The sequence below is a fragment of the Egretta garzetta genome, unplaced genomic scaffold (assembly GCF_000687185.1).
Source record: "Egretta garzetta isolate BGI_Z169 unplaced genomic scaffold, ASM68718v1 scaffold231, whole genome shotgun sequence".
NCBI lineage: Eukaryota > Metazoa > Chordata > Aves > Pelecaniformes > Ardeidae > Egretta > Egretta garzetta.
In genome coordinates this window covers 3,342,110-3,361,217 of record NW_009258727.1, presented here as the reverse complement: position 1 = coordinate 3,361,217, position 19,108 = coordinate 3,342,110, and the positions used below count along the sequence as shown (strand labels likewise).

At 37.3% G+C, this 19,108-nt stretch overlaps 1 protein-coding gene across 7 annotated transcripts in view; it reads right to left on the bottom strand.

The window, feature by feature from the left end:
* Positions 1-18,898, bottom strand: part of KLHL32 (kelch like family member 32) — a 101,307-nt gene extending 82,409 nt beyond the window's left edge. For all 7 annotated transcript variants that reach the window (XM_009649054.1, XM_035888772.1, XM_009649059.1 and 4 more), the window contains exons 1-2: positions 18,876-18,898; positions 16,052-16,232 (exon numbers count right to left, since the gene is read on the bottom strand). In XM_009649054.1, the coding sequence (XP_009647349.1) occupies positions 16,052-16,232; positions 18,876-18,898 (204 nt within the window). The remainder of the gene's footprint in view (positions 1-16,051; positions 16,233-18,875) is intronic.
* Between the last annotated feature and the right edge of the window lie 210 nt (positions 18,899-19,108).

Sequence of the window (19,108 nt, the reverse complement as noted above, 5' to 3'; positions counted from 1 at the left end):
AGATGGGGAAAATCTTTTCAGTAGGGCCAGCAGTGACAAGACAAGGGGTAATGGCTTTAAACTAAACCAGGGTAGGTTTAGACTAGATATAAGGAAGAAATTCTTTACAATGAGGGTGGTGAAACCCTGGAACAGGTTGTCCAGAGAGGTAGTGGAGGCCCCATCCCTGGAAGCATTCAAGGCCAGGTTGGACGGGGCTCTGAGCAACCTGATCTAGTTAGCGGTGTCCCTGCTCCTGCAGGGGGTTTGGACTAGATGACCTCTAGGGGTCCCTTCCAACCCAAAACATTCTATGATTCTATGACTAGGCTCAGATGTGATCAGATCGATGTAACTGGGCAGAATAGCCTGAGTAAAGATGCTTAGCACAGTCATTGGGTTTAACTTTCCATGCTCGCCTTTTGCTGCTGCTTAGCTTTCAAAAGCAAAATGCAAGATGGGTGTAAAACACCACCAAATTAGAGCAATGTATTACTGTTAAAATAAGTATGAGACAAAAAAAGAAGTCTAGATACATTGATTTTACCACTCAGGCAACACTGCAGCAACACATACAGACTCCTTCACAACATACAACTTTAAGAACAGACACCGGGGTCACAGAAGCACAAGATGATATTCAAAGTCCCCAAAGGCGAGGAAGGAGGAGCAGAGGTGTTGCCCTCCACATCAAGAAATAGATAGACTATGAAGAGCTGTCTCTGAAGAATAGCCACGATGGAGTGACTACATCAGTGGACAAGTGAAGGGCTATGGATGTCATCTATCTGGACTTCTGTAAAGCCATTGGCCCGGGCCCCCACAACATCCTTCTCTCTAAACTGGAGAGATATGTATTTGATAGGTGGACTGTTCAGTGGATGAGGAACTGGCTAGATGGTTGACAACATCCTTCTCTCTAAACTGGAGAGATATGTATTTGATAGGTGGACTGTTCAGTGGATGAGGAACTGGCTAGATGGTTGCCATCCAGAGGGTAGTGGTCAATGGCTCAATGTCCAGATGGAGATTGGTGACAAGTGGTGTCCCTCAGGGGTTTGTACTGGGACCAGTATGGTCCCATGTAATGGGACACATGGGCCTATTGGAGCGGGTCCAGAGGAGGGCCACAAAAATGATCAGAGGGATGAAACACCTCTCCTACAAGGAAAGGCTGAGAGAGTTGGGATTGTTCAGCCTGCAGAAAATAAGGCTCCAGGAAGATATTATTACAGCCCTTCAGTACTTAAAGGGGGCTTACAAGAAAGCTGTAGGCAGACTTTTTAGCAGGGTTTGTTGTGATAGGACAAGGGGTAATGGTTTTAAACTAAACCAGGGTAGATTCAGACCAGGTATAAGGAAAAAATTTTTTACAATGAGGGTGGTGAAACACTGGAACGGGTTGCCCAGAGAGGTGGTAGATACCCCATCCCTGGAAACATTCAAGACCAGGTTGGACAGTGCTCTGAGCAGCCTGATCTAGTTAAAGGTGTCACTGCTCATTGCAGGGGCGTTGGACTAGATGACCTCTAGGGGTCCCTTCCAACCCAAACTATTCTCAGATTCTAAGAGTGAATTGTGTCCTTTTAGCATATTCATTTTAGGAGAAGAACTTCTGAAGATGAGTATTTATGGAATGAAAGCTATAAACAATAATAAAAATAATAAACTGAGAAATGTTTGCACCTGTAAGTTTGTTTTCTCTGACAGATTACTAGATACAAGAACCAGAGTTTTCTTTCACTTCTCTGAATTCAATTAAAATAATTTCTAGTTTAAAAGACTTAAATGAATGGGTCTTAAAAAAAAATTACATATCACCGGTTATGAGAGACTGAATCCACACAAAATGCCTTCACTTTGCCTGTCTTATACTTCTTGTACTCATCCCTTACTTAAGCTACCTGAGCCCCTGGCCAACTTTTCTGTTATGTTCCAAATGGGAGGTGAACAAATGACTATTTCAATTACTGCCTTTAAGAAATAACTTGGCTCTTCTAAGAAGAAAGTACGTGGTTCCAGTGCATGGCAATTACCTCTAAAATATCTCAAAGCTCCCTCAGCAAGAATGTGAAGAGACATTCATCATTATCCATTTTTCTTTGATTCAACTCCCAGTGCAGCTTTCAAAACAAATCTAAGCTTTCAAAAAACAGACAGTAAGCTGAGCTTACTACAGCAATCTACAGTAACACAAAGAGCAACATTTCTCAATTTCCTCCCTCTGTTTTCTCAAACACTGTTTTGATAACTACCAGCAGCCTTAGTTCCAAGTCCACTACAGTACAAAATGAATATGTGGACCTGCCCACCAATGCACAGCTCTTAACTACACAAATTCTTTGATCAGACTTAGCAGTAGATAGCAAGCACAATAATAAAGTTGTGGGACCCTTTAGAATCACCTCCATTAAAAGCTTCATTCACATGATGTTCATAGGGTTTCAACAAGGCCAGTCTTGTTTTGCACAACACAAATATCTCAACTCAGTCCATCTCCCACCCGTTTACACTGTCACCTTTCATCCTTGACTCTAACTGGCAGTTGAAAGCCTTTGCAACTGGTGTACAAGAGCCTGCCATTACCTTCAGCTGTTGCTCGTGTGGCTGTCCAGAAATCTGACGCATTCTCTACTGCAAAGTGCATAAGCATTTGCCACACCTCCCTCACAATCACCAGCAGATAGGGAGAGTGGAAAGTTGGCACAGAGTGAAATAGCATTCTTGTAGTTCCTTTCATTGCACAAGACTCACAAAGATGAATTCTCAGGAAGTCAAGATGAAGCAAGTTAAGCTCAATGCACATGAGCTTTCTCATCTTTAAGTCAGTATGTAGCTCAGTCTTAAAAACTCATTCCTACTTTTCTTACTACTTATCAACTATATTGTAAGCACTCTGGTCAAACGTTATGTGGAAAAAAAAAATTTATCAGTCTTACCATAAATTAAACCTTAAGTATGCCACCCCACCCAGCCTCTTATTACTAAGCAACTTGTTTTGTAGTCACACTATTTAACTAACTTTTTTCCAATTCAGAAATGTCTGAAGAAAACAAAACTTAATATATACTTATAGCTGAAAAAAAACACAACAATTTTGCCAGTGAGTGAACATCCATTCTGTCTATCTAGCAAAGTAAATGGTAAAGAACTGATCAATGTAATCACCAAGGTTTTCCTTAGCTACTTATCTTCTTGCACTGAATTTTTAAGGTAAATAACACTATCTAGCATTGCTTTACTGTTTTAGAAGAGCAAAACTGTCATCTCCAATTTCTGCCTCCACAATTCCACAATGATATTGCTTGAGTTCTTTTTAAAATTATTTTAAAATAGGTAGACATCTTCATTAAGTGCAGTGTTTTATTCAAATTCACTTCCCACGGTATAGGCACGTACTTCTATATTCACCTATTTCACATCTTTTTCTTTACAGGAAATTGATCAGACTTCTCATCTCATGCATCAGAAAAGCTATGAAGAAAGTAAACTAACACTTGAGAGATCTTGGATCAATTTCCTACACTGCTTATGGAACTCAGTTATGATGTGATACCTCAAGATTTTATTATCACATGTGTAATGTTAAGCCTGTGAGAAATCTTACCGGGATCAATGGAGCAGCTCAGTCATGCATTCTTTCTGATTTGGGACATAAGCCTATCTGTCTGTAGGTCACTCAAACTTGCAAGTATCCAGTCCTGAGCCTATCTTATCTATTTGGACTATAAACTCTTTCAGGCCAAAATATTCTCTTTTGCAGTTTGTACTAAAAACAGCACCTCACTGTTCACTTAACAGTGATATTAAATAAATAAATCACAATCTATTTAATCCCCTTTGTCGTACTACTCCTGAATTAACATTTAGGTGTTTTTAACTTACATGTTCTAATCCTTCATTATACAAGCAATATTATTTCTTCTTTGCTGTATTCACCTATCACAACAACAAAAAAAATATTGAGAATGTATTAACAGCAGTCAAAATACTACTTTGACAGTTGATATTTGATGTGGACATTGTCATCTATGTTCTAGATATGTAACATACGGTTATCCAAATAACCAATTTAATATGTGTATGTTTCCTTATTGCATGTAAAAACGTGGCTTGTTCTTCTCATAACTAGCATGTTATATTTGCTTTGTTTTTCTCCCAATTTAAGCCTGTCTATTCTGAAATCCATCATCAGCCATGCCCTCTAGAGTCTCTTGCACACTGAAAAACATATCCATCAACACCAACTCCATGAAATATGATTAAGAGGCTCATTACACGATACTTCTGAAAAAGTTCTACATAAATTCCCAGAGAAAATGTCACATAACGTCAGTCACTGATAACTGAGCCTGCTGTAATTCATCTGCTCAATGAAATTACCTAAATATTGTTTTTTAAGCATTTACCGTGCATCTAAAATGAATCCTCTAAAATGAAAAGGTCAGCTATCATTCATAGTTTAAGGGAATATACTGCTAAAGAAATGAGAAGAAATAGAAGAAAAACTGAGCAGTAAAATATATGATTTTATGCACAGTACTGAAGTCTCACATATTACTGTTAGCATAGCAAATTCTACTGAATCTCTGATGTTTCTTTTAGTACATCACAGTATCTGACAGTGATACGTGATTACACAGCCCCCAAGAGCTTACCAGATCAATGATACATGCAATGCACTTGTTGCATTGCACTGTTAATATAATTCTTAGTATCTTTAGAAATAAGTAATGAAAATTGAAATAAAGAGCTACCCTACTGTTTAGAGAACCTAAGTATGTGATATTTTTTCCTGTTTGTATAGTGCACATTTTTGGGGGGAGTAACCTGGCAAGAACAAAGTAAATTTCTTGGTGGTAACAAGGCACAGAGTCTTCACTCCCAGTCAAAATAAATAACAATGTAAGCATTTTTTGCTAACAAGTTACATCCTTGGCTGAACCTGCATCAAACCTAATTCTGTTTTGATAGTCAGAGTTTAATAGTCAGTGTAATATGTCTTCTCAAAATTTCTGCTTAGATGCACAAACATAATTTGAGCCACAAGGAAAAAAGGACAGATTGTAGCATACTACTCCTAATGAGTTGCTGCATCATCACAAAAAGACCTATATTCAAAAGTAGTCTAAGCTGTGCTGTAGAAACAAAATAAATTACAATTTTCATGTGCAATCCCATATCAGAATGAAAAAAAAATTAACAGTGAACTACCACAGCTACAGCAACCTTATTAGTTCCACTATTTCAGAATAAATGAGTTGTCATAGGTGGTTCCGAATACCAAAATTGTTGTTTTTATTGTGGCAGAAAGCAAGAAAACTGAACTGTAAGGACAGTGCTACGCAAAGCACTGCAGAAATATGCAGTAATGCACAGTCTGTCCTAACAACAGTCACTCTTAAACAGGCCTGCCTTTTGGAATATAAAGGGAACAGCGTAACTAAACCCAGATTTTTTTCCAGCATCTCCAGTCAAGCATAGAAAAGTATGAGTCACATTTGCAAATTTTGGCTTAAATTGGTTTAATGCTTCCCAGTGAATGCATAAGCCTATTGTTCGCGTCCTTTGATGATTCTAGCAAGTGATATCAAAAGCAAGCCCAAAAATAAAATGAGAATAAAAGTCAGTTAGCTCTTGAACTAGCACTTTAACTACCACAATACGTTTCATTCAGAGAGGTAAAGCTTCTTGTGATTTCTTTTTGCAGGAAAACCATGATCAAAACTTTTGACACCTTTAAGGAGCTTATGTTTAAAAGCATACTTTATACAGTATCATCAAGACAAGTTTCCCACCTCAGTGCATATCAGCCATAACTAAGTAGTTGTACAGCAAGGCTTAGTCTAACAGAACTGGAGTAACATAATCTTAGTTCGTATTAGAATTAGCTTATTAAGAAATCATTTATAATGTGGCGTAAATGTCATTAGACATTGACATCCAAATGTTCCAACCAGTAGTAAATTATGAAAATTCTGCAGCATAACTGCAAAAGCATACTTGTTACGCGAGAAGCCTAATGCTGAAATTTGAAATGGTTCATTTTATGAAGGTTTGTACTACATACCTTTCATATCTGGCCCATTTTATACGGGTTTGAACTAGATACCCTTCATATCTTTTAAAACAATCCTATTTTTTATTATAATCATAAATCCTGCTTTCCATTAAGATTATACCATAATTTTGTTGAAGTACCACCATTAATTCCCACTAACATATTTATTAAATTACTTTATACAAAGGCCAAAGAATAAAAGCAGCTCACTGACCATTTTTCTTTGGTTTTCAACATCCTTTTACTGATAAAACCTACAAAAGTAATTAAACACTAACAATTTGCTAAATAAAAGAAGAATGACCTGACTAACCAAGTGTTATATTAACCTGTGTTAATATAGCAGTGATTTGTCACAGTAGCTTTCATCATCAGCTGAGCTCTGTCCTCCATCAGCTATCTCCTCTGGAACAAATGCCTCTGCAAAATCATCTCTTCATTTCATTTTTAGTAGTCTACATTCGACTGTGCTCATTTATCCTTTGGCTCTTCCTTCGTCTCCAACAAACCAACTCCTGCCAAACTAACAGACCACGATGAAGTCAACTTAATTATCCCTATAAATTCTATAGGCTTCATAACTACCCCTTCTGGGTTGACATCTAAGTCTGGCAAGGTAGACCCTTAAGTGCCAGGTATAACAGCTTCTGAAAATGCAGATGGACATTTCATAACATGTCCTAATATTCAGTAATTTAGATTTCAAACGGGCTTTACGTATATTTGTTGCCTGCTTGTATATCTGGTACCCTATAACTTTGGAAGGTCAGGCTCTTATTTCATCAGTAGCTGAGAATGCTACACATGTCTAAGCAGAAGGTAATTGGTAATTTGACTTTTTGCACACATACACACACAAATTTAAAATTGTTTTTGTACATACAAAAGTAATAGCTGCAGCCTACTGTTGAAGAGGATGTTATGCTGGGCTCTAACCACTACTTTTCTACAAAGCGGATTCACAAAAAGCTTTTGACAAAGGCCTTCAAAGGCCTTGAAGGCAAACTTAGCCAAGAGACAAAAGAGGAGAGACCTTTGCCTGGATAAGTAAGTGACTGAAGACATAAAACAGCAAACAAGAAAATAGCAGGCTAGTTTTTGCAGGGAGTGATGATTTCAGGGGAGCATCTCAGTTTGGGGTGTTTAACGTATCCACAGAAGATCTAACAGGGGCGAGAGCAGTGTGGCTAGGAAGTCCGTTGAGACAAAGCTATTCAAGGTAATAAGGGCATGGGCAAAATGTGATAAACATGGCACATGGAGGCCAGGGAGGTAATTCGAGATAGCCAGCATGGCTTCATCAAGGGCAAGTCCTGCCTGACGAACCTAGTGACTTTCTATGATGGTGTGACAGCATCAGTGGACAAGGGAAAACCAACAGACGTCATCTATCTGGACTTCTGCAAAGCCTTTGACGCGGTCCCCCACAACATCCTTCTCTCTAAATTGGAGAGCTATGGATTTGAATACCTAAAATGTAGGGACAGCAGCACCTAGACTGTGTTCTCAAATCCAGGCTGGACTGGACAGGCCCTTGTTTCTGAAAATCTACTTTCTGTAGGGCAATGCCTGCACGTTTAACCTTCTTGGTTCAAGTAAAAATCAATTGACATTCACTGGCCCTCAGTTACTGTCCTGACAGATGCAATATAATAACCTAGATATTTCGCTTACATCAACAGAGAAATAACTGTATTATTGGTTGGTCACTGTCCACAAATACAAGGGAGGGTAAATAGATAGACAGGTAAGCACAGGCTGTCTATTTAACTAACAAGGACTTCCCACTCAGTGAGAATATTGTCATCATAGATTGAAACTATAAAATAAAAATTCTGAGAGATTACTTGATACAAATTAGTATCTTAAGTTGTATTGAAGGAACTGTCCATGTTGTAAATCAGTATTAGAGACTGTTAAAAATGTCCAGCTCTGGAGCCCTCAGCACAAGAAGGACATGGAAGTGTTGGAGTGGGTCCAGAGGAGGGCCACAAAAATGATCCGGGGGCTGGAGCACCTCTCCTATGAGGACAGGCTGAGAGAGTTGGGCTTGTTCAGCCTGGAGAAGAGAAGGCTGCGGGGAGACCTGATTGCGGCCTTTCAGTACCTAAAGGGGGCCTATAGGAAAGACGGGGAAAATCTTTTCAGTAGGGCCAGCTGTGACAAGACAAGGGGTAATGGTTTTAAACTAAACCAGGGTAGGTTTAGACTAGATATAAGGAAGAAATTCTTTACAATGAGGGTGGTGAAACCCTGGAACAGGTTGCCCAGAGAGGTGGTGGAGGCCCCATCCCTGGAAACATTCAAGGCCAGGTTGGACGGGGTTCTGAGCAGCCTGATCTAGTTAGCGGTGTCCCTGCTCCTGCGGGGGGTTTGGACTAGATGACCTCTAAGGGTCCCTTCCAACCCAAACCATTCTATGATTCTATGATTCTATGAAACTGTAAAAGGACTGTATGAGATGAGCAGTTGGTTTATAAAATAGCAGCTATAAAATTAGCATGAGAGTTTAATGAAAAAGTTGTCCCAGTGCCCAGCAAGAGTTAAAAAAAAAAAAGTAAATCAAAGCTTAGAAATCATTAGGCAAGAAAGAATAAAACAGAAGTCAACCCTATGCCCCTGCAGAATCTATGCCGTGCCTACTGCTGCATGTAATTCTCTTACCCTCACCTCACAAAAGACACAGTAGAGCTGTAAAAGCTTCAGAGAAGGGCAAAAAGCATCATCAAGAATATGGAACAGCTTCCATTTGAGTAGCATCTGAATAAGTCAGAAACCTCCAACTTGGAAAAGATACGATTGAGTGTCATGAGAAGAATACCTAAGAACTGATGGCTTGATGTCTTTTCAAGTAGAAGAACTACAAGGAATCAAGTGAAACTGGTGGAAATCAGATTCAGAACAAAAACTAGTTCTTCACACAAAAGGCATTGGGCCACCTTGTTAGAGAACACAGTGGATGAGAAATCTTACACAGGCTCAATGGGAAAGAGGATAAAAGCTTGGATGAGAGACCTATTTAGGATTGCTGCATAGACAGGAATCACACCCTGCTCAGGAAATGCCCCGTAGCTGAAAACAGCTGGGGAATTCTCAGGGATACATCACACACACTTAGCCTGGTTTTACGCTTTTTCTCCAGGTACCACAAATAGCTACCACTAAAGCAACTAGCCAACGATCCAAGACAGCGCGGCCATTCTTGCATTGTCACCCAATGCTGGTAAAGGCATCTCCCTCTTTTGAGGCACTGCCTATTAAGTAGTAGGTAAAGAGGCAGTGTAATTAATTTGGTATTTGCACATTAGGTCATCCAGTAAGACTGGATTGGGACTCAGAGAGGTTTTAGATGTCTAAGTTTGAAAACTGGTTGACTTAGGCAGATTAACTCATGCCGAAGATAAGCAACCAGCAGCATTTTACAAAGATGTTCAGGACAGTCAAATGGAGAGGTTCCACTGCTTAAATCCAACCTTTTACTAGATGAAGGTCTACAGGTGACATGGATGCAACTAGCCAATATCACATTTCAGTCTACTAAAATGAAGTTGTTAAACAGGGTATAAAAAAAATGGCACTCTGGACAATGAAGCAATTGAAGAATTTGTTTAAAGAAAGGTATTTCCTACAAAACTTCCAACAAGTAAGATGTGCAACACAAAAGACAAAAGTATGTGCATTGCAATGGGCTCCTTATACAAATGAAGGGGGATGCAAGAAACACTGATGGAGCATCCAAAAGAAAAACAGCTATTTCAATAGTGTTAAAATATCCTAACTTCTGCTATATGTAAAAGTGCAACATATGGATTCTGATTTTAGCTCTTCAGAAGTCTTGCCTCTTTCTTTGGCTACTTCTTATGTTATTAAAATGGTATGTGGGTCCTACTCACTGAAGCCAAAAGTGACACACTGCCCAAATAATTCACGCAGGTGGTTGGAGCAGAAAGTGTTTTCATTACACCCACAGAATAATAGCTTTAATTTCTCCTGAGGTTGTGTTGGAAGATACTGATGGAGACTGCAAAATATAGAACAGCGTCTACTGTATCCAACAACATTCTAATATATGAGACTTCTTCACCAGACTACATAGAAGAAAACAGGTATGAAACTTCTCTACCACAGGCCTGCCCCAAGAAATTGGCTTTGCATGGGCAGACACTTAGCAACACAGAAATTGCAACTGAGCCCTGCCCTGTTTCAGGACACTTGCTATAGCAGTGCTGCAAAATTGAACCGAGGTAGCCTGGAGCAAGCAAAAAAGATGGCAAAGAAAATTGGCAATTACAGCAACACTGTTGCAATGACTCCTTTCTGTCCTGCTTTTAAACTGAGAAAATGCATCAACTGAATATTAACCAAACACCACATGTTGTTACAACACTAATTTAATTAGAGACAACGAGCCACACAGTCTCCTATGACCTATCTCACCAACTGCAGAGTTGATCCTGCCATACTTACTTATGGTGCACTTCCCATGTAGGGACTTCAAAAGAGGAGAAAAAAAAAGAGAAAAAAAAAAATCAAGAGGATAACTCAGATTATAAGACACCATATTACCTATCATCAAGCAGTGGCAGAATTGCAGGTAATTCATTTACATACTATGCAAATTGCAATAGAAACATATTTACTCTGACAGCATAACAAGTGCTGGGAATTTGAAAATAGATATAAGAAAACAGAATATTCTTGTAAATGTTTTTGATAGCACCCCCTTTTCTGAGCTGTGGGAATTCTGTCTGCAAAGGAAAATTACTTCAGAGTCTCACAGAACAAAAAATATTAATTGCAAAGATAAGGATGACCAAAGTAAAATACACAGATACATTCCCTTACTTTGTCCACTTTGAAAGAATACTAAAATATTTATTTTTCTAAATAGCTTTAAAACACTTGCACACCATTTTTGTGTATACTTCAGAAGTAAAAAAAGTTTGTTCAGATAAATATTAGAAAGGCTTTTTTATACAAGCCACCGCACAACTGCCCATGCTACATCATTCATAAAAATTTGGTTAAACTTAATAAAACTATTGACAATGTCTATATCAAACTATTTTAAGAAGGGAAGGAATGTGCTGGTTTTTTGACATTCAATTGTAACTGAATTACTGAATAATTAGTAACAAAACCTAATTTGTATTTAAACCTCTATATTATGCTCAGAGGACAATGTTTCAAAGAAAAAAAAAACCCACCTTATTTTTTCCAGACCTCTTTTTTCAGGCATGTTTTTTTCCCTCCAGTTAGAAGCAAGCAGCACTGAGTTCTCATTTCTCAACAGGCAGCGTATAAGTAACATGTCCACTACACCAGACAATACTATGGATCTTCAAATATCTTCTGCATTGTTGGCATCACACAGAACCATGTGTATTGGGACACATTTGGCTGATTTCACATGCAGAAGATTTAAAATATAGTGCTTAACAGTTAGACAGCATGCTGAAATATTCCTTATATTTCTTACAGCATCACCGTATAGCAGTGAACACTACGAGGTCAGTAACTGCAAGCCTGGAACCACTACTAAGAGTATTTTCTTTCCCAAGTTTGCAGTTAGTATTCTTATATAGGAAGGATGCATGAAAACACCCAAAAGAGATTAAAAAGAGGGTTAAGAAGGGAAGAAAATAGTTTTATCTCACTATAAAGCATATTTAAGAGAGACATCTTTATGAAAGGTCTTAGACAAGAAAACTGCTGGTATGGCAGTAAATGAGACTATTATATCCTGTTCTGAAGTTCTGTAGGGCAATTGGGAACTGTTCCTGAGTTTGGGCACTCATAATGGACAACGGCCTGCATGGAACAATAGAGCCATCCAGTTCCATCAACTGAAGCAGAATCTGTTGTTCAACTGCATTTCCTTCTTTTTGTTGTCTTGTTCAAAAGGTTGGTATAACTTAGAACTTCAGGTTTCAAATTCAGTAAAACACTGCTTTTGGATGCAAGTTGCAGCTATACAACAGGTATATGGGAATTCACTTAAAGTTACTGCTAGGTAATTATTACAGGCAGGTAATATCCTTATGAAGGGTATACTTTGAATGATTTGAGTTAAAGGACCTGCAGTAATTATTTAACAAAAACAAAAAAAAAAAGGCATCTATGGCATTTAACAAATATATGCTTGGGAAAAATGAAAAAAGCATTAGTTTAGAAACGATGTTAAGTGATAGAGTGAATCTACGTGAGTGAGATCTACCAAAGCTGTTAGGCAATTAATACAGATTAAATAGCTTAGTTTCTCAAATATATCATAATTTCCAACTAGAAAAATAAATTTAAATGATCCCAAGAAAAGTTTAGACATGTAAGAAGACGAAATATTTGTCAACCTACATCAGAAGCTAAAAGTGAGGGTAAGAGCCTCTTTTGGCACAAAAGTCTCAGTAATGACTAAATGTTACTAGAACAACAGAGTTGATTTGGTCCAATGGAAAGAGCTAACATATTTAAATGTTATCTGGAAAAACAATTTCTAAGTAGCATCACTTCCAGGGTACAGTAGCAAGGAAAATTCTGTTTGTTTGGTACATGCCTATCAACAGTAAAATACAGAAAACAAAATCACCTTATCCTGCAAAAGCAGCAGTAATTCTGACTTCTCCGAACTAGGTCCTTAGACCTATCCCTAAGACATGTTAGGAAGAGCCTTTTCCTCTTTATGATTCACATAACAAGACCTCAAAAGCTATTTACATCATACAGTCTTTCATACCTCAGGAATTTGTTTATAAAAATTAATTCTCTAACCTTATCAAGAAACAACACAATATATTGCAAAATACAAACTATCAGCGATGTTGTGTACACACAAAGAAACTGTCATTTGGCAGGGAGGAAACATGGCACAGAAAACCCCTGAAAATAAACTGCTTAATAATCAACTGTGACAGTTATAAGTACAAAGTCTGTATGTAAAATTAATATCTACTAGTTCATTTCAGAGAAGAAAGACTCTTCTAAGAACTGAATATGCTCATTGTGGAGAAAATTAGAATATTATTGACATTTTAAAATCTATTCTAGTTAATTGATATAATTTTGTTCATCCAGATTACATGGAAAATTTGCATCTTTTTGAGAAAGATCAAAGTCCTGTGACTATGAACCCACTCAAATGAAAAATAAGGAAGAAAAAAGGAGTTGTTCTGACTGGAAACCAAATGCATTTTGTACAAGAAAAATCTTGAGGTTATATAATCACCTGCCAACACTGTAAATGCCTACTAATGAAGTCATGCAGTAACATTTCATTTTGCTCCCAGAGGGGGAAAAAAAGAAAAAGAATCTTTTAATTGGAAATCACTTAGCTTGCTAGAGCTATCACAATGCACACATAATCATTAACTCAACCGCCTTGTATTACTGCAATAGACTGAGACAAATAACAAATTGCAGCGTGTCATACAGAAAAGTTTGCCTAAAATGCTGTTTGTTGCTTAGAAAATAATTTGTAAAGATACATATGTTTACTATTCTTTATATGAGTGGTTTAGGGTATGGAGCTGAGTACTGTATTCCTTAGCTCATTTTGAAAGAAGAGGTCCTTCAGGAGATGCTGAACAGAAAAATTGAAAAACCTAATTTTGAAGTGTCAAACCTTGCAATTTAACTCTGTATTTTAATGCACTCTTTCTACACAGTTTCCTAAAGGATTTTTTTTCTTAAAGAGAAAACACTATTTTGGTGTACAAATGTAACAAAATCCCAAATCAGGTGCTATTCTTAGGATTTAAAGTCCAATGTTTCAGCACAGCTGGAACTACAAGACTAACTGTGCTAACTGGAAGAAATGGCAAGCTGTTACAGCTAAGTTTGAAGCATGTGAGCCTAGTCTTTATGACCAGTGGAGAGAGATCTGGCACTTCCAGATGGCGATTCATTTCATTCTAATAAATCTTCTATCCTTTATCATCCGGAAATGCTCATTTCTCTTCACTGAGTCTGAATGAAAAGTGGCGTAATTTGCCTAAATCTTAGAAAATGAATACTCAGGTAGCTCAAATTACGCAAAATCCCTCTAGATATAAGAACTTTAATAATCTCAGTTTAAATATAAAACATTATGACTTTTTAAATCAACCCTTGCTTCTTTCTAAATTATTTGAATCAGGAACATAGTACACAGAAACTTTTTTGCCATCTTCCTATAGAACATAAATCTCATTCCACAATTTTCTAACAAAGCTTTTTGTCTGTTAATAACAGAAACTGTTTGGCTGATTTCAGAAAGCACAAGACTTGTATTTATAGCTGATACTTAAAGTCTGAAGAATATGTCCTAGCAAATCATAAAAATTTTGAGGCAGTTCAAATTAATAAATGCTGTATAGATCATTCTTGAGTTTTTTTTAACTAGAAAATATTTATGTAGCAATTCAGAATTTGACCTGTTGTAAAATTGGTTTGGTTTTTTTGTGGGTTTTTTTTTCTTTTCTGTAGGGCATTAAGATTTTAATTTGCAGTAACTGTCCAGCAAATACCAGGTAACTCAACTGTAAATAATAATGTGAGTCACAGTGCCCCAAATCTCAAGGTCAATTGATAAATGATCAGAGAAGCTGTTCCTACCACACTGCTTGAGCACTGGGTATAGCTGCCCACTCTATGATGTTTCTATGCACAGGGTACAGTGAGCGCTGGAAGGAATGTATGTCACAGGTGTGGAGGAATGATATGGCACCCTTATTATAATATTTCAGTCAAATCAAAGCAACAGCCCTGTAGTATATCTATCATCAAAAAGTATATATAGCACTTGCTAGAGCTAGAGAGCTCCAAAATCCCACTCTGTTTACTGGGGTAAAAGGAAAAAATGGTAAGCAATCTGCGTTACAGCAGGCCAGGGCACCATGACAAAGCAACATTAGCAGCTATGGCAGTACAAAGTCTGCAGTAGCAGAACGCATAACCATGCAGACAAAATCAAAACATGAGCAATGAATTGACTCAACATCATCACAGTGAAAGTAACATCAAGGTTAACAATATTTCTTAAATACACAGAATAAATTAAGTCTCAATTCTAACCAAAAGAGAGAGGCAGAATTGACAGGAAGATAAAAATTCTGCTCAGGTAATTAAGAATGTAGAGCAGTTGTCATACACTGTATTACTATTGTAACAAAACAAAAAGGTCACCATAAAGAAGTTTATACACTACAATTACAGCGTAGGCAAAATATTAAATAAACTTAGTTAGAGAACACAGACCTTTTAAGTTAATTTCAGCTTTAGTCTCTGAACAACAACAGGATGACTCATGCTTAAAAACACCATTCAACTGAAAAGCTATAGACAGTCCAACATTTTGAACAGGTACATTACAATGAAGGTTAGTAGAATTGCTTCATATGAAGCATGCTCTTCCTATTAGAAAACTCAATTTTTCAGTTACTCCAATGTTAGCACCTGGGTTCAATTTTCCATGCTGAGTGAATTAGATTTCCCAAGGAATATTTTAATCTTCACATTTCAGAAACACGTGTTTCTGAAAATAAGTTTTATTACGCTTAAAAAATTACTATGGCCTCCTCTTTGAGAGTAACTATTTACATTCCTACAAAAATCAACTCTCAAGCAGACTTAAATTTCATTTATTAATATTAAAGTTCCCTCTCCCCATCCTTCCATGTTCCAATCACGACTGTCTCAAATGTCTGGGTTCTAAAAAAAGAAGTCTTCCACTCACTGACTTTACAGGGGCATAAGATTCAAACAAAGATGGGTACCACATATCTCTATTGGGGGGGGAAGGAAGACTAATCATAAATAATGATAAAAAACTGAACTATGTTCTTAACATTTCTTTCCTATGATACTTATGTGGATATTTAAAATTGCGTGCTGTACTGAATACGCAATAATCCTGAACTTTCCATAGGCTCAGATTTAAAGCTTGTTCAGTATGATATCTATAACTACCCCTACACCCACACCCCAGGGTAATTTTTAATATTATTATAAGAAAAAAAAAAAAATCTTTGGACTTACTCGGAAGTAGTCACTGCAGGCTGCCAGGACTGCTTTATGTGCGTGGAATTTCTGCTCTTCAGCAATAAGGGTGATATCGCAAAGTATGCCATCACTTCTTTGTTGGTTCAGGGCTGCCAGGACAGCATTGTTATGGGAGCTGGACTGACAAAGCCTTTGACCTGTCAGCATTTCCTGAATGCTGAGAGGGGAAAGGGGAAAGATTTTGTCAAAAAAATGTTGGAAACAAGCATTTCTGTCAGTAATATAGAACTTTTTTTAAGACAAGATTATTTTATAGTTCTTGGAAAGAAAAAAGTCATGAACCCTGTCAGGCAAAAACCTTTATATGGTATAGACATCACAAGAAAAGCTTAGTACAACAATGCATTATGAAACCTGATTATACACTCAAGTTTTAAAGCCTCAACTTTCTGATTTTCATTTGCTGCACTGGAATTCAACTGGACTCACAGGATTCATTCAGAATCATTTTACAATTAAGTGAGAAGAATAAAAGGCCTAGGTCAATGGAGTAACAGAAAATTTTAAGTGGCTCAAGCTGATGCATCAGTGGAAAGGAGTATGTATGTATGTATGTAACTAGTCCTACTAAAAAGAATGAAGACTCATGGTCTCAGGTGGCCGTTTAAGTCTGATACTGCATTACCGAATGTTTTCAGACCATTTCAGGTCATTCATATTTGCGACGTGTTGTGGGGTTTTTTTGTTTGTGTGTTTTGTACTGGGGGAGGATGTTTGCTTGTTTTTAAAATTCTGAGGCTCTGAATATCTCCTTGTATGAATACACGATTTCCATGTTACCCAGCCCAGGTTTGTCTGATTGCAGCTTCCTTTTCTACAGCAGAAGGAAGAGACAATGTAACTGTTGATGCAAACAGAAACAAATCAAACAAATCTGCAAATCCTCTTTGGCACAAAACAATGCAGTTTATTTGAAATCTGTGAGACTACACCAATTTATATTGCCAAAGAATCTAGGTCTTTATAGAAGGTGTTTATACCAAGGTATTCCTGAGTAAATCAAGGTGAAGGTACACTGGTTTTTATTAAGGGGTAAATAAGCTATCATCTTTGCACTAAAATCATGTAATTCACTCCACACACATGCTATGCAACAGCTATGTGGCTGCTATATTCTCCTTTCCTATCAACACACACTCTCTGTACTGCCTGTCCCACTCCTCCACCTTGGGCATCTGTAAACTGCCTTGCAGACTGTTTGCTCTAATCTAACCTAGCCTTTTAAAAAGACAGAAACTAAAGGACATCACTTCTAGAAGGAAGATGGCCAAAGCAGAATTACACAGGAATAACCTATATCTGAATTTCACCCCCGCTCTAACAGTTCAGGCTTCACACGTGGACATACCCTACATATATTTCAAAATGATTCATTCAAATTATTATTTTTCCTTTAGCTGTTCTGTTTGTGGAACCCCACTGATATTGTAAAATACAATTATCAAGAGATGTAACTTATTAAAATACAAGGGAATTACTTCTAACAATTATTTCCTTTCTGTAATTTCCACGGCAAAGTGACTAAATCAAACTAGTCCAAGCATGGTAAGCTAATTATAACTAGAAACGGTTTCTCTTTATATCTGTTTTTATTAGTCTCTCTCCCAATGCTATGAACCATGACCTTCATTCCTCTCGCTTTTTTCACCATTATCCAGAGGTGAAAGTCTTTTCCGCAAGAAAAGGACTATTTCACTCAATAGAGAGCAGATTGGAGGGACAAGGCACAAGGGTAATTTTTGTGGGGAAATTATATATATACATATGTGTGTAAGTGTGTAAGTGTATACACACATACATAAAATCTGGCATCTGTAGTTTTAAATTGAGCTCTATCATAATCCTTTTTTCAATTCAATGATCACAGTGAAAAATCAATTGCCCGTAACCCTTGTGTTAACAACATACAAAGAATGTATACACGTGCAAGGCAATTTAACTGGAATTTATGAATGAAAAAGCATTGATTCATTAAACATAACACGGCCACTTTGTAGTGATATCATTAGCTGATAAACTCAACAGCTAAAAAATGCAAGGAATTCCTGATTCTCTTCTGATGCAGAAGCATGGCAGGGAAAGGGGAACAGAACTGTGATGATATGATGTTCCAGTAATATCATATAGATCTCTGAGCTCACAGATCAGCCCACAAGTGTTAACTACTCTGTAAAATAGAACAACTACCAGTGTATCAGACTAGTGCAAGGTTCTGCAGAAAAGCAACTAGATTAATAAATTCTGCTGAGTGTTCTGCCTGAAAGTGCTCCCAGAAACTAATTAAATTATAAATATCAAATCCTCTGATGAGACAATGGGCAATACAAGTAAATGAGAAAGGCCAGACTAGTAAGTATATATAGACGATTAAGACTCTATAAGAGAGAAAGAGACTCTGGAAGGCAGGAAGATGAGTTTGGAAAGAATGATTTGAAGCCATTTCAAAGAACTGGAAGAATAACCTATGTCCTGAATAGCGGAACACTATACACACCAAAACCAAACACCAGCCACTAATTCAGATGCATGAATGTAAAATGCCAGCTGTAAAATGCCAAGATAACATATGAAGAGACTGTGGGTCCCAAATCAATCCCATGCACTCTTCTCTCTGCTACAGATAATTGGTAACAAGAAAGTAGTATTTTGCAAATTATAATATGGATATGTATTTAATAATGTGAATTACTACCTAATGAACAAAAATATTAGTTTCACTTTTCTACCCCCTGATAACTGAAGTTTTGGTAAATATCATCCTAAATGTGAATGACTTCCTACACGCTGCCAAGTACTGTACCTCAGGCACCTCTCGGATGGCATCTTTCAGTTTTGCTCTTCTGAATATCAAAGCTTATAATCCTGTAGGGAACACAGCAAGCATTCCAGCTAGAAAGAGAGAAAGGAGAGGAACATCAAAATTCAAAGCATACACAGCCTCAGCCTTAAAGATCAATACCTGCAGGATGTGTAATTCAAAAGCAACTTTCTTCAATTCTTCTATTGCAGAAAGACATACCATATAGATTAGGT